General features: G+C 42.1%; 1 protein-coding gene across 1 annotated transcript; it reads left to right on the top strand.

Moving 5' to 3' along the window:
- Window positions 1-285: 285 nt before the first annotated feature.
- Window positions 286-12,872, top strand: ankk1 (ankyrin repeat and kinase domain containing 1). Its single transcript, XM_030109234.1, has 9 exons — window positions 286-667; window positions 1,054-1,336; window positions 1,446-1,594; window positions 1,979-2,028; window positions 2,596-2,751; window positions 3,972-4,084; window positions 7,360-7,384; window positions 7,744-7,984; window positions 8,662-12,872. Exons 1-9 carry the CDS (start codon window positions 498-500, stop codon window positions 9,707-9,709), a joined length of 2,235 nt encoding a protein of 744 aa, XP_029965094.1. The 5' UTR covers window positions 286-497; the 3' UTR covers window positions 9,710-12,872.
- The last annotated feature ends 1,026 nt before the right edge of the window (window positions 12,873-13,898 follow it).

Genomic DNA, 13,898 nt, shown 5'->3' with positions numbered 1-13,898 from the left:
TCACCGAGTATACAGATCCAAATCACAATTGCCATATTTATCACACTGAATATCATTATGGAGATTCTGTAAATAGTTCCAAATCTGCATATTTCAAACCATCTTGACAACAGAAATAAAAAAAATAAACTTCATCCATTCATTTGCAGAAAGCAGAAACTTCTGCCCGCAGCCTCGGCAGGAAGAAACCGGCTCTGCAGCATTGCAGTGCAAACAAGTTATTCACCCCAGCTCCACCCACCGGTTGACAAACTGGTGTGTGGCTTTACATACTTTTCACCCAGCTGTCACTACGCTTAATTCAGGCTGAAGTTCTACAACTTTCTTTTTCTCGGCGTGATTCATAAGCTCCCGCGGCACTGCTGATCGATGCTGATCTGGAGGATAAACCCTGTTTATATGTAGGATTAGAGAGGAAAGGTGTTTGGAAGACGTGTGTGTGTGTGTGTGTTTGATAGAGAGAGAGAGAGAGAGAGAGAGAGACGGGCTGTGCACACATGAACTGCCTTGACGGATCCCCCGGGCAGTTTGCCGACTTCAGGAAGGACGACTTTGAGGCTGACTGGATTAAGGTGGCAGAATGTAGATTTGGCCAAGTGTACCAGGTCAAGCTCAAACTCTGGCGGGAGAAATGCGCCCTGAAAAGCTTTGACAACGACTTTTACAGGTAGGGACTTCATTCTTACGCCAAAACTGCTGTCAGATTCACCAACTTCTCTCTCAATTTATAACGTTTGTGCGGGAGGATGAGCCTACACGTGCCTTCTTTCACACCTGATTGTAGTTTTTGACTTCCCAATTTTGCGAACATGACTAACAGTTTACAACCAATTTACTTTTCTCTGTGTTCCTTCTTAAAAATGCCAACAAAAAAAGAAAAAAAGAAAGTCATGCAGGGGAACAGCAACCTCTGACCCCCTGCTTCCAGCCGAAGCCCGCCCCACACTTTGAGAAACACTTCCAGCATAGACAATACAGAAATCATTTTTACACAAAAAGAATGTTTCAAGGGTGAACTTCCCCAAAGCTGAACTGTTGTTTTCTCTATTACAGGAGAATAAAAAACGAGGTGTTCAACATCGCCAAACTGAAATTCAAGTACATCATATCTATCTACGGACTGTGCAGCGAGGCGACGGCTGTGGTGATGGAGTACATGACTAATGGATCCCTGAACGGTCTCCTCGCCAGCCACACTTTGATGTGGCCCAAGAAGTTTCAGATGATTCATGAGATCTCCATGGGCATGAATTTCCTTCACAGCATGAAGCCTGCGCTGCTCCATCTTAACCTCAAGACGTCCAATATCCTGCTGGACGATCATCTCCACGTCAAGGTCGGTGAAAGGTCGGGGAGTGGGAAACAGTCTCTTGATGTTTTACAATCCGTGCTGAGCGCTTTATGATAATTCTGTGTTGTTCCAACATGCTCGTTCCTCGACTCAGATCTCAGATTTTGGGCTAATCCACTGGGAGCAGAGCAGGAGCGAGACATTCACAGAGCGTCTGACAGCAAGAGGGAACATAAGTTACATCCCGCCAGAGACCTTCACTCAGTGCTCCAGTCCTCCAGGAACCAGCTTTGATGTTTACAGGTGACTTGCCAAGGGCATTTTTGCAATTGCACTATCAGGATCCCTGCTTTTTTTTTATTTTTTTTATTTCCTGATTCGCTGCACAAGTCACAAGCCACAGTTCGCACGGTGTAACCTTGCTCGCCACTGTATGGTTTTTTTCAATCTTTCTCCAGTCACTGGGATGGATTCTATATATTCTACTCAGCTGTGACTCACTCCTCCTCAAACCCTACTGTCTTTCTGCCTTTTATTTTATGTTGCAAAGCATTGTACTATTCTGAGAAAGCCATCTTATTTTTTATGCCTTTCATGTGAAACAGCCACAAACTTCGTAGGAAGGTGTATCATATGAAAAGTTAAGAATATTAGTGCTGAAGTGTCTTCTTTTGCTTTGATCTACAGCTTTGGAATTGTGATATGGGAGATTTTAGCGCAGCAGAAGCCTTACTTAGGTAAGAATTTATTCATCCGACATCCATCACATCTTCATATGAAATAGATTTATAGTGCAACCCCAGCAAGGAGTCATGCAAAATTCAACATGATGATTAACCCTTTCCGCTGTAGAGGTGCTTGTGCTGGAGGCAGGCTGTAACCATTAGACGAATGAAGCCTGCCAACAGGAGACCAATAAAGACATCATTTTGTCCTACTCGAACTAAAACCAAATGAAGCGTTTACTGGGTTTTTCTTCACTTTGCATCTCATCTTTACAGATGAGAATTTTTTTTACGACAAGTTATATGTATGTCTATTGGGTCACAGTGTCTATTTATTTCTACATTAAGCAGTTTGAATGGGGGGGATGAAGTGTTGTTTTTGTTAATTTCTTTGCAACACATACAAAGCTTGGTGATATGATTATAATAAAAAAAAAAGGAGGAAAAACTCTCATTAGGACACTGTATTGTTTTTCTGCTGTCTGTACCAGGGTGCTCTCCAAGCTGTGAGAGAGGTGAAGAAACGTGACGTTTCCGCCCTGCAGCATGCTCATGTGTTCATCCGTTTTGTGCACGCAGGGTGCAGCTTGACCACGGTGCTCTTACAGGTGTCGGAAGGGAAACGACCCTGTGAGAAGAAGATTCCCGAGCCGAGGCCCAGTGAGTGTGAGCAGATGATCGTCGCCATGAAGCATTGCTGGAACCAGGATCCCAGGAAGAGGCCTCCGTTCTCAGGTACAGTATGAAACATATGTGTGTGTAGTTGACAAGAAATGCATGTTGTTGAAAATATCTAACATTTTTATGAAAAAAAAAAAAAAAAAAAACCTTAAAAGAAAAATATGAAGTAAGCAGATAAGCAGGCAATCTGAACAAGACGCTGCCAGCTGAGCTCTGCAGAGATTGGTTGAGGAAGAGGCTGGGTCACAGAATATGATGGCAGTTGTGTGTTTTGGGGTATCCATGTGGTCCCAAAAGAAAATGAGAAAGAAAGAAAGCCTCTAATTTGGATTTAAAGCTCTGAAGCTTGAATCTTGTTACTAAGTTACAAGACATTTTTCATGCACTTAAAAATCATCCAAAAATCAAATAATTGGGTTTCCCAGTGGTCTGGAATAATAGGATGACACCACAATTCCCTTATTTTATTTTCAACAAGTACAGTCTGTTTGGCTAAGAGCTGGAACTTATTCAGCACCTCTGCTGCGCTCCTAGAAAAAGATGTACAATTTGCCTGATTTGTGTTTGGTCGGATTTGTCATGTTAGTGTCGCATTATTATTATTATTATTATTATTATTATTATTATTATTATTTTCATAGTAAACTGACAGCAGAGAAGTCAGGGATGTTATTTCTCCCTCTAAATGAGGATGTGAAAACAAGGCTGGTGTTGGTTTTCAAACTTGTGCCACATGTTTGAAAAGCAGATAATTCAGTGTCATGTTGAAATGTCCGTGTTTTGATCAAGGAAGTGTTTCAGTATTTATTTTGATATAGTTTCTCAAAGGCGAGATAAAACAAGGAAAGCACATTTTTCATCTTCTTTGGGTATATAAATAATTATTAACTCAGTTAACTACATGCCCATAGAAAACACACTCAAGTGCATGTAATGCTCAAGTGAAACGCATACATTCAAACGAGATTTGCTCATTTAGTCCAGAGGAACTGGGTCACCTTTGTTTAAACAGGCACTCATAGCTTAAGAAGTCATGTTAATAAATACAAATCAGCATCATGTTTATTCATTAACAGCAGCTACTCCAATCTGCGGTGTTCACAGCAGTCATGGCTAATAATACCGTAGCTACAGAAGAATTTATCGCTAATTCATGCATAGCGGTTCATTCTCTGCAGCGTAATTATAAGTAGACCCCTTTGGAGTTTCGAGGTGCATGTCTGGGAATACATTTGTTTAAGTAAGCACATGCATGACTGCTGTTTTGTTTGCAGACATGGTGAGGAGAACCGAGGCCCTGAGTGAAATCATGAAGATCCCAGGACCAATGCACTCTCATGACGACGACGTGAGACAGAAATTGGATCACCTCCCGCTGACCTCCCCAGTTAGTTCTGCTTCCTCGAATGTTTGCTGTAGAATATATTGTTTGGATCCCAGCTTTAAAGGCGTGACAGATATTCAGTGTTATGGACAAGACTGTGGCGAAAAGTGATGCACTGACGATTGTGGCTCTGTGAGGATGTGTTGGATAACTTCAGAGCTGCATACGACATTATGATGCCCACAATGCCAGTGATAACAAACTGATCTTCAGAAAGTGCGGCTCACAGAAACCTCACTAAAATTAGCTACAAACATAAAATGTAATTTTAGACAAAGTGGAACATCAGGGGGGGATATGAGGATTAATAATCCAGAAAATCTTAATGTGTTTATATTTCACAACTCATTAAATTACTCACATAATTACCCTGAAAACAAAACAGTCAAACTAATCTTTGTGAAATCCTGAAATTTAGGTGCTCACCTGAATTAGATAAAATACTTGTCATTATACTCTGTGGGAAATTTGTTTTCTACGTCACTAACATCAGGCTGCTGCATCAAGTTTGATTAGATCATATACACACACACACACACACACACACACAGATGCACACAAACTATCAAAACTGTCATGATTGATAACACTGCTTCATAACACAAGTGGCCTTGTGAGTATTTTGGATTCTGATTGAGGTTGGCACAAATAAACTCTGAGGGCAGTTCAGTCTGAAACGACTCGATATCATCTAGCTGATGGTAAAAGCTCATCTTCAGAGTGAAGGCTGTGCTGCTGGTCAGACAGACGCCCTCTGCGGAGTCTTCCAGTCCTCTCCATCACTTTCATGGCAGGTTGTCTGAGACCAGAAGGTTGTTTGCTCCAAATGTTGCGTGAGCATGTAGCCTTCTTGCATGGCAGCCATGGCTGTTAGTGTGTGATTGTAGCGATCATTTTGTGCGTGTGGATGATTGGAGGTCCAGTAAAGAGCCTCGAGATGACTAAAGTGCTAAAATGGGCTATTTGAAGAAAAGCCCACATAACTTTTACCAACTGTGCGTTCATGTAGCTGAGAACTCAAAAAAGTTGCCAGTCAGGAGGGTTCGAGAATTCCCTGCACAACGTGAACATGCACGTCCTCCCACACATAATCTGCAGAAAAGCAACATTGTTACTGAGTTTATACACCTCATTTTTACACATTTAAATCCAGTACTGTTTCTTTTTTTTTTTCTTGCTGATGCCAAACCAGTCTTATATGCATGCTGGATCAGTGAACTGTGATTGTGCTAAAGCAGGCATTTAATGAGAAATAGAAAAGGCAAACAACCTTCTCTGACTATTCTGAAATCTACGTTGAACATTTTTCGTTACTTTATTTCACAACTTTGGTGATTTGTATTTACACATACTAGTATCAGAGCTGACTCGTACCTGAGCATGTTCACGCATCTACATTTTTTGAGATGGATTAGATCATTATCATCATTGCAGCATTGCACATTAGTATTCAATGGAACCAGAGAGCGATTGTTTTGTCAGTCAAGAATGTGAGGGTAGTTTGGCCGGGCAGAGTTTATTCAGATGAGGAAACAACAGCACAGGGTTTTGGATTTGGGATGGCAATCAATCCCATGAGGGGATAAGCAGTGGAACACTGGTAACAGAAGCACGGGAAGCACAACAAGGTGTTAATGAAACCAAAATCCAAGAATCTGACAAAAGCCTCACACAGAGCACTAAATCTTTGAGGATTTAAAAAAAAAAATAGAAAGATGCAACACTTGCACACACAGAGAGAAAAACACACCTGATATACCCTGGGAGAGGGGGAATAATGTCGTACAGGTGTAGCCCATTAGGAATGACCAGAGGAATTGGAGGCGCGGAGACATGACGGCCGTGAAGAGAGGCTGAAAGAAAGTAGCAGAAAAATAGCAGTCTGTGGTGTCTGAATGAGGCAAGATTAAACAAAACTGTTATTTGCAGTGACTCATCATCACTATTACAGTAAAGACACACTATGTGAAATGCTTGATACCATTGTGAGAACAGTCAACAGAGAGCAAAGTACAGCCTTCACCTGAGTCACATTCAGAAAGGAGGCAGTCAGAAAGGAGGCAGCCAGAAAGGAAAACAGTTTTCATTGTAGAATTACTCGGACAAGAACTGAAACATATTGTACAGAGGGAGACAACAGAGCTTGAAGATTTGGAAAACAAAGAAAAGATATTTGCATGAAACTAGAAATAGTGTGGGGACAGCAGGGAGTCGTAGGGTCATCAGAAGAGAGCGAGTCATCAGCAACAGGCTAGAAATTGGGCTCTTCAATGCACACGCCACATGTTGCACTCCAGGGAAGCAGTCACTGTGAGAGTGTGTTGGGTAAAGGGACCGTGGATCATGTCCCGGTGTCATTGCAGAGATATTAGGAGGTGGAAATAGCCGGAAACGCTGCAGGAGCATAAAGGGGGCGGAAACAACACGGAAGGCAATATCAGGGAGTGAGTATATTGGATGCATGAGAGAAGAAGATTGTACATTAATTTTTGGACACAACAGGACTTCTGACAGATACAGTGTAGACCAGCACACCGATGATTTGATGATCTTCCCAGTCCAGAAATAAATGTTATTCATAGGAAGGAGATTGAGTATGCCGAGGTGTCATTTGACTCAGAAACACAGCTGATCGAGCACAACAAGAACAAAAATCTTACTCCTGTGTAAACTGGATTGGATACAGCCTTCATCTTTTTTTTTATTATCAAAAGTATATTAAGATCAAGCTTGCTGGAGTCTGGAACACAGAGCTGAGTTCCCTCTAGGGGGTGGGGGGTTCCAGATGGCTCAACAGCTCACAAGAAATCCCGACTATGTTGTTTGTCAGGGATTGAAACAAATATGCAAATTTCTTCATTCCGCTACGTTTCTTTAAATCTCATGACACAGGTCAGGTTTTGTAAGGATGAGAACTCCTCTGATGTTCCGATTGTTTCCAGTGAATTGATGGAATTTATTACACTTTGGGATTTTTTTCCTTCAAGCTGACTGTTGAGTGCAACAGAAATGCCCTCGGGGACGATTTCGTATTAATAAATGTGACACAATATTTTTTTTCTTAATCACAAGAGTTGATTGAAATAAACGACGATGAATTTAAAACACTAGCCTGAGGGATGTAGTGCAATTCACCCGATGACTGCAGCTGTTTATGAACAGAGTCTGTGAAAACAAATGTACACGGCGTCTCGAAAAATATACAAACTGCTTCACCTCGTAATAACCAATGCCACAAATCATAACTTTTGTTGCGTTTTCTCTCTTTTCCATTGTAGATCGTCGTGCCTGTCTTTTCTTCAGGTAAATTCAAGGGTAAAGCATGAAGGGAAAAACATGTGCGATGTGGTACAATGCCTGAAGGTCTGACATTTAGAAAGTGCTGTTTACAGTTGTTTTTCCTGTTTTGATATTACCTTCAGAGGTGAAAAACAGACTCAAATATCAATAGGAGAGAGAAATGAACAAGTTTCTGGAATTAAATTTTTCCTAAGTATTGATTTGAGCAATGAATATTTAAATCTCATACTATTTTAATTCTAATATTGTCAGTTATTGTAATGTTTTTTTATGAAAACAAAACTTGATGTTCCAATTGCACACATGAATACAAACTTTGTAATTTTTTCCACATTATAGTGTCCTTTGCTTTCCTTTCACAGATGAGCGACACAGCAAAGATGGCCTTCTGTCCATGCTCAACAAAAAGGACTTTTGCAGTTTCAGGCAGTCTCTGAAAAAAGAGCATGTGTCCAAACAGTTTTCAGGCAACAGGAGCATCCTTCACTTCACCGTGGAGAGCGGTGATTTAGAGACTGTCAGGCACGTCCTGAGTCTGGGAGCTAAAGTCAACTGTGCCACTGCCAGAGGTTACACTCCGCTCATAATTGCTGTTCTACACAGGTCAGTATTATTGCGTTCTATCAATTTACCTTATATCTGATATAGAACAAAGTATATCCTGGCTTTCCTGGTAATACCTCCAGGTTTAAAGGTCGACGAAAGGTATTTTTGGCTCCTTTTCATGGTATTAAATAGACGAAATTGCCTGGAAATGTAGTTATTGGCTCAATCTCTGGGAGCTCGATGTGACCGGGCTGCACGGTGTGGGGTGGAGGTTTGCACTTTTGCCTCGCAGCCTGGTTGATCCTCGACTTGGCGTGTGGGGTATGGGATACATTTGTTTTTTTCCTTTCGTGCTTGCATAGGTTTTCTCTGGTTGCTTGGGTTTCCTCCGACAGTCCAAATACATAATTTGTTTTGGGTAAGATGAGGTTTCTAATGTGCCCGATTGTGAGTTTGTGTGGTTGTCTGTATTTTCTGTGTAAGCCCTGGGGAAAATTACACATTCAGAAATGCCAAGAAACCAAACTATTGACTTAAAAAAAACCCAACAAACTCTGAGGTTAGCTGGGATATGATGAAGTCCCTCCTGACCCCACATTAGGCTTCGTGCATCTAAACGATGAACACACAAAATGAGACGATCAAAGTCTTTTCTTAGAATTACTTTGTTTTTGGTCAAAATGTCGAACTATTCCTTGAAGTCTTGTTGCTCATTATAAATGTGCTTTGTCCAGGTTTCATGACATTGCGTCTTTGCTGCTGGATCATGGCGCAGCTGCCACCCAGGGAGACGATGACAACTGGACGCCGCTCCATTTTGCTGCTCAGAACGGCGACAGCAAGACCGTACGCCTTCTGTTGGACAGAGGAGCTGAAGCAGATGTCCAAGAAAATGCCGGTTGGATGCCCCTCCACCTGGCCTGCCAGAATGGCCACGAGACAGTGGTTCGCCTGCTGCTTTTGCGGCTGTCCGGTGAAACTGTGATGGAGCGGAGGGAGGCACAAGGGAGGACGCCGCTACACCTAGCCTCCGCCTACGGTCACGTGGATATCGTCAAGCTCCTGCTCTCCCAGGGATCAGATCCCAATGCGACCAGCAAAAGTCTCTCCACTGCACTTCATATGTCAGCTGAACAAGGCCATAACCGGATAGTTAGAAGACTGCTGAAGAGTGGCGCGAGCACCGACTGTGCCGACAGCAAAGGATACACTCCGCTCCACCTGGCTGCTCTCAAGGGTCATGTGGGTATAAGCAGGCATCTGCTGTCTACCGGGGCCAACCCGGACTCCAGGACACTCCAAGGCTGGACCCCCATGCACCTGGCAGCTCTGAAGGGACACGAAGCAGCGGTGGCCCTGCTGGAGGCTCACGGTGGCTGTGTGAATGCGAAAGGTGAGAACGGATGGACTCCATTACACGTCGCCTGCCACCACAGTTACCCAGAGGTGGTGCTGAAGCTGCTGGCAGGCCAAGCGGATCCAAACCTCACGGAGGATACTCAGGGATGGACGCCGCTGCATTTGGCATGCAATGCCGTCAGTTTCCCAAGCGTCCTCCAATTAATATCATATCATGCGGACGTCAATGCCGTAACCACGGCGAAGGCCACCCCTCTGCACCTGGCTGCTCGGCACGGCTGCACACCGATCGTGCAGGCTCTGCTGCTGAATGGAGCCGACAGGAAGCTGCAGGACTCATCCGGATCCACGGCTCTACAAATAGCACAAAGCTGCGAGAAATGGGAAACGGTCAAAGAACTCGAAAAAGACAACAGAAACTGAAGATTCGATGCAACCACGGTGTGACTTGTCAAGAAACCCGAGGACTTACGTTTGTGACAACACACAGTGTGAACTTTTCAGCACCGAAAAATAACTTGAGCAAAGAAAAACTTAATCTGAGCAAACAAAAATCTATTCCGCAGAGATCTGCAGGATAGAGCAAATAAAAAAAACGTGGAAAAAGAAGATGATTGTGTGTGTGTACGTCGATACTTGCAAACATAAAACATATTTTTCGAGCGCAGAATAGATTTTTGTTTGCTCACATTAATTTTTTCCATGCTTGAGTATTTTTTTTTAATTTTTTTTTTACCTGTACTCAAAATTTCACACTGCGCATTCCAGATTTTGGCATAAATGTAATTCCATAGAAACCAGGTGAGAGGGATGTTTACAACAGAATGAAATTTTAGCTGGCATGCCTTATTTCTTGTAAATTTTTACATGATTAAAAAAGGAATGACTGGAGTGTGTCTGGTCTGCTGGTGAAGACGGTTTCCTCACTGTGAATGTGGTAATAATTCATCAGAGGGAATGCTATGCACCTCACCCCGTGTGTGTAATTAGTATAAATGGAGAAATTAGACGCAGTTGTCATGTTTTTTTTTCCCCCTATGAGGCAGCTTAGTATGAGATATAAATGATTAAATATTTAACTTAACAGGAAAAACAATTGAAGTGCAAGAAGGGCTGATGATTTATGCAATTTATTAATCAAGAAGACAATTTTGCAAAATCTGACTGTGAATCAGAAAATATCCATGAGGGAGCCACAACACATGGGGTCAGAATCAGGTGAACGACAGAACATATCGACTGTCCTGGTTTAAGCACCAGTCAGCCTGTTAAGCATGTGTGCTCCTGGTGAATCGAGGCTGGAAATGAGTGTGAAAGAGCTGCTGTGATAATGACATATAGGCACATTTATTTGATTAAACCTGTCAGACTTTATCAAGGTATTATTTGTCCAATAACCTGGATAAGGCAGAACTGACACGGGTATTTTTCACTGCCACCAGTGAGTTCTTCCTCCGATAAATGCATATGTGACAAGACGACACAGTTCATTATCGGTCATTCCCACCTGAATCAAAGAAGAACTGCCCGGCTTTGCCTCACTCATTTACCACCATGACACCTTATTAAACTGAAATGAAATGCATGGATTCAGAAGCTGTATTGACCTGCATGCTCTCAGGGTTTTCGCTGGATTCACCAGAGACCGGCTCTGTTGCAGAGCGAGGCGTTGAGCTGAATCAAATTATTGAAAATGAAAGGAGCGGGTTTGATTAGGTCTGAGCTTGCATTTTTCTTCTTTTCCTTGGCTGCTTGTCTGCTGTGTCATGTGTGGATGGATATTGTTTCCCACAACGCATTTTGTTCTTCTGTGACCCGTTCGATTAAACATAAGTCTATTTAGCCCGAAGATTTTCATTTTAAATGACAACATGAAACCACCCACTGCGCAGAACTCTTGGAGCGGTATAAGAAATGGAAGAAACAATGTTTTTCAATATGTCTGTTCACCCCATCAGAATTAAATCAGACAATTCCACTAAAATTCCATCAAGTGCGCCTTCGCTAACACCTACACCAGGGGTGTCAAACAAATGACCCATGAGACAAAACCTGCTTATTCTGGCCAGAAGGACGGCTTTCAGGATCAGGAGTTAAAATGACAAAGGGAATATTCAATTGAACTTGAAGGTGGGAGCAGTTTGTTACCAACAAAGAACTGTGCTGTTTTAGAAAGAACAACAAAACAATACCAGTGTTAGCCCTGGAACAGGGGAAATAGTGTGGTAATGGGTCACACTTCATGAGAGAAAGAACTAGGATCTTTACCCTAAATGTATGTATGGACTGAAGATGCCTGAGAGAAGCCAGTTCAGGAAAGCTAGAACTTGACTGTAGATGGCAGGAATGCCTGTAGGTGATGGATCAATGATTTGTAGTGAAGTGGCTTGAGCGCTATAGCACGAATCAATCCATCTTTGAATGTGCTTTTACCCTCTTCAGGGTCACAGGGCGCTTTAAACAATCCCAGCTCACTGTGGACGAGAGCAGAGTACACCCTGAACAGGTCGCCAGTCCGTCACAGGGCAAGCACAGAGAGATAACCACACACATTCACACTTAGGGTCACCAGTTAACCTCAGGGAGGAAACCGGAGCAGCAGGTGGAAAACATGCAAACTCCAAACAGAAACGTTTTGCCCAGACTCACTATGAGCGCTAACCATTGCCTCACCATGTTCCTGAGGGTGAATCTGAAGAAGATGCATGGCAAGAAGTAACAGGTCTTCACCAGCAGCAGTCTAGCTGCTAAGAATAACCCTGTTTCAGGCAGACAGAAGCAGATCTTCCAGCAGGTTTTCAAAAAAAAAAAACAAAAAAAACATAAAAAAAACATTAAATTGAAAACATTGACTTATACTTTTCACCAAGAAGTGGAGTATAATGAAAATCATGTGAAATCAATGCTGCAAAGTATGGAATAATGAGAATAAGAATAGGGAATATAATGCAACACTGACACCCAGCACTGACAGCAGCATTGCTCGTGGATGAGGGATCACTGACGTAGCAGTGAAAGCTGCCTCCCTTATTCAGGATAAAAATTGAAGCCATGCTATGAGCAGAGACATAAAAAAATGACTGGTTGATGATTTATCCATAGTTATATCGCTTTGTTTCGTAAGATTGTTAAAATGCTCAAAAACAGCTGGCCTTGGATAACTGTGAAACTGCTTATAAACCAGGGTTTGGTAACTTTTTTAACATCTAGTGACAGTTCTTCTTGGTAATGAGTGTACCATTATCACCAATAAAGCAAAAAATGTTGTACTGCATGACACAAACGAGGTAATGTGTGTGTCTAGAAATGCCCCTGACGATGAACACTGTAGAGTGTGGGAAGGTATCATTAAAATGCTGAGAGCTTCAAACTCCTCTATGCTGGTCACCTTCGGCGAAATATCCTCCATCCTTAACTGAACAGATCATGTTATTTTACCAGTTTTCTTTTGACAAAATCATAAGACAAAATCATTTTCAAGAATTATTTTCTGCATTTTAGTATTTGGAAAAAAAAAACCTCCAAAAAACTTTCTAAAAAGCCATTGGAGATATTCATAATGGTAACATGTTTCAGTCCTCTGGCCTCTGAGTGTATATTTGACTGTACATGGTGACCAAAACACTGAATATGTCTACCTCACAATAAAAACTGAAGAGCGAAATTGTTTAACTTTTAAATCTCAGGAAGTGTTTGTTCCCTCTGTATAGATGGATTCTTTGGATGTACCCCCCCTCTCTCTGAGATACTTGGTTTCAATTTATTTTTAATCCATTTTAAACAGATCTCAGGAAACTTCACTCACTTGGACTACCTCAGGTATAGAAAAGCTAAATCCTGATTTATGGTGGTATTCATGGTATTCATCCAGTAGAGTTTGAAAAGCAGCCATCACATTGTATGGGGAAAAAGCTCTCTCTGGAAAGGTCTGTGTATTTCAGGTAGGGTTGGATGATTTTTGTAGTTGAAAGAGTCTTTTTTTATTTTTTTAAACCGCAGCAACGCTCATTTGAAATTTATGAAGCTTTAATGTCTACAGAATTGGAAGCAAACCAATTCTGTGTGGTTGTTATCTACAGAAAACAGCCTGACGACAACTTAACAGATGGGACTGACCGATAGCTGTGGAATCCGAAGCCGCGTCATTGTGTAACCTGTCTGTCCTCATTTACAGACAAAGAGTGGACAGACAGATCACACAATACGCTCCGATGCGCAAATAAACAAAGCCTTTGTTTTTTATTTCCTTACCATTTGTTCTAATGTCTGCTACTAAAAGCTGAAGCTCACTTTCTGAACTACATCTAATCAGGCCGTTCTAAATCAATGGCTTGGCCTCAACCTTTTTGCACATACGGTGACACATCGGATACCTTCCATCTCAGCCTGTAGCCTAATTAGATTTGCAGGCACCTAAACTAATTTTATTTTCTAATAGGGCGAAAAGCAGGAAGAAGATAATGTCATGTAAGTTGCTGGCACCACAAACACCACGAGCAGAAGACAGGCGGAGAGACGAGAGCTGCAATGTGCTGCTCTTTAATTTCACCAGCAGCTGAGTCTCGTCTGCTTCACACTTTTTCTTTTCTTCCCATTTGAGGAGGAGCTTCAC

This window comes from Salarias fasciatus, chromosome 14, assembly GCF_902148845.1.
Source record: "Salarias fasciatus chromosome 14, fSalaFa1.1, whole genome shotgun sequence".
NCBI lineage: Eukaryota > Metazoa > Chordata > Actinopteri > Blenniiformes > Blenniidae > Salarias > Salarias fasciatus.
Note: the sequence above shows the minus strand (reverse complement) of the source record. Positions and strands in the feature narration are given on the sequence as shown.

Excerpts from the sequence above, each read along its gene's own strand:
- ankk1 (XM_030109234.1), top strand. The coding sequence starts at position 498 with ATGAACTGCCTTGACGGATCCCCCGGGCAGTTTGCCGACTTCAGGAAG. Across the intron at positions 1,595-1,978 it reads ACCAGCTTTGATGTTTACAG|CTTTGGAATTGTGATATGGG; the intron begins GTGACTTGCCAA and ends TTTGATCTACAG. Across the intron at positions 4,085-7,359 it reads ACCTCCCGCTGACCTCCCCA|ATCGTCGTGCCTGTCTTTTC; the intron begins GTTAGTTCTGCT and ends TTTCCATTGTAG.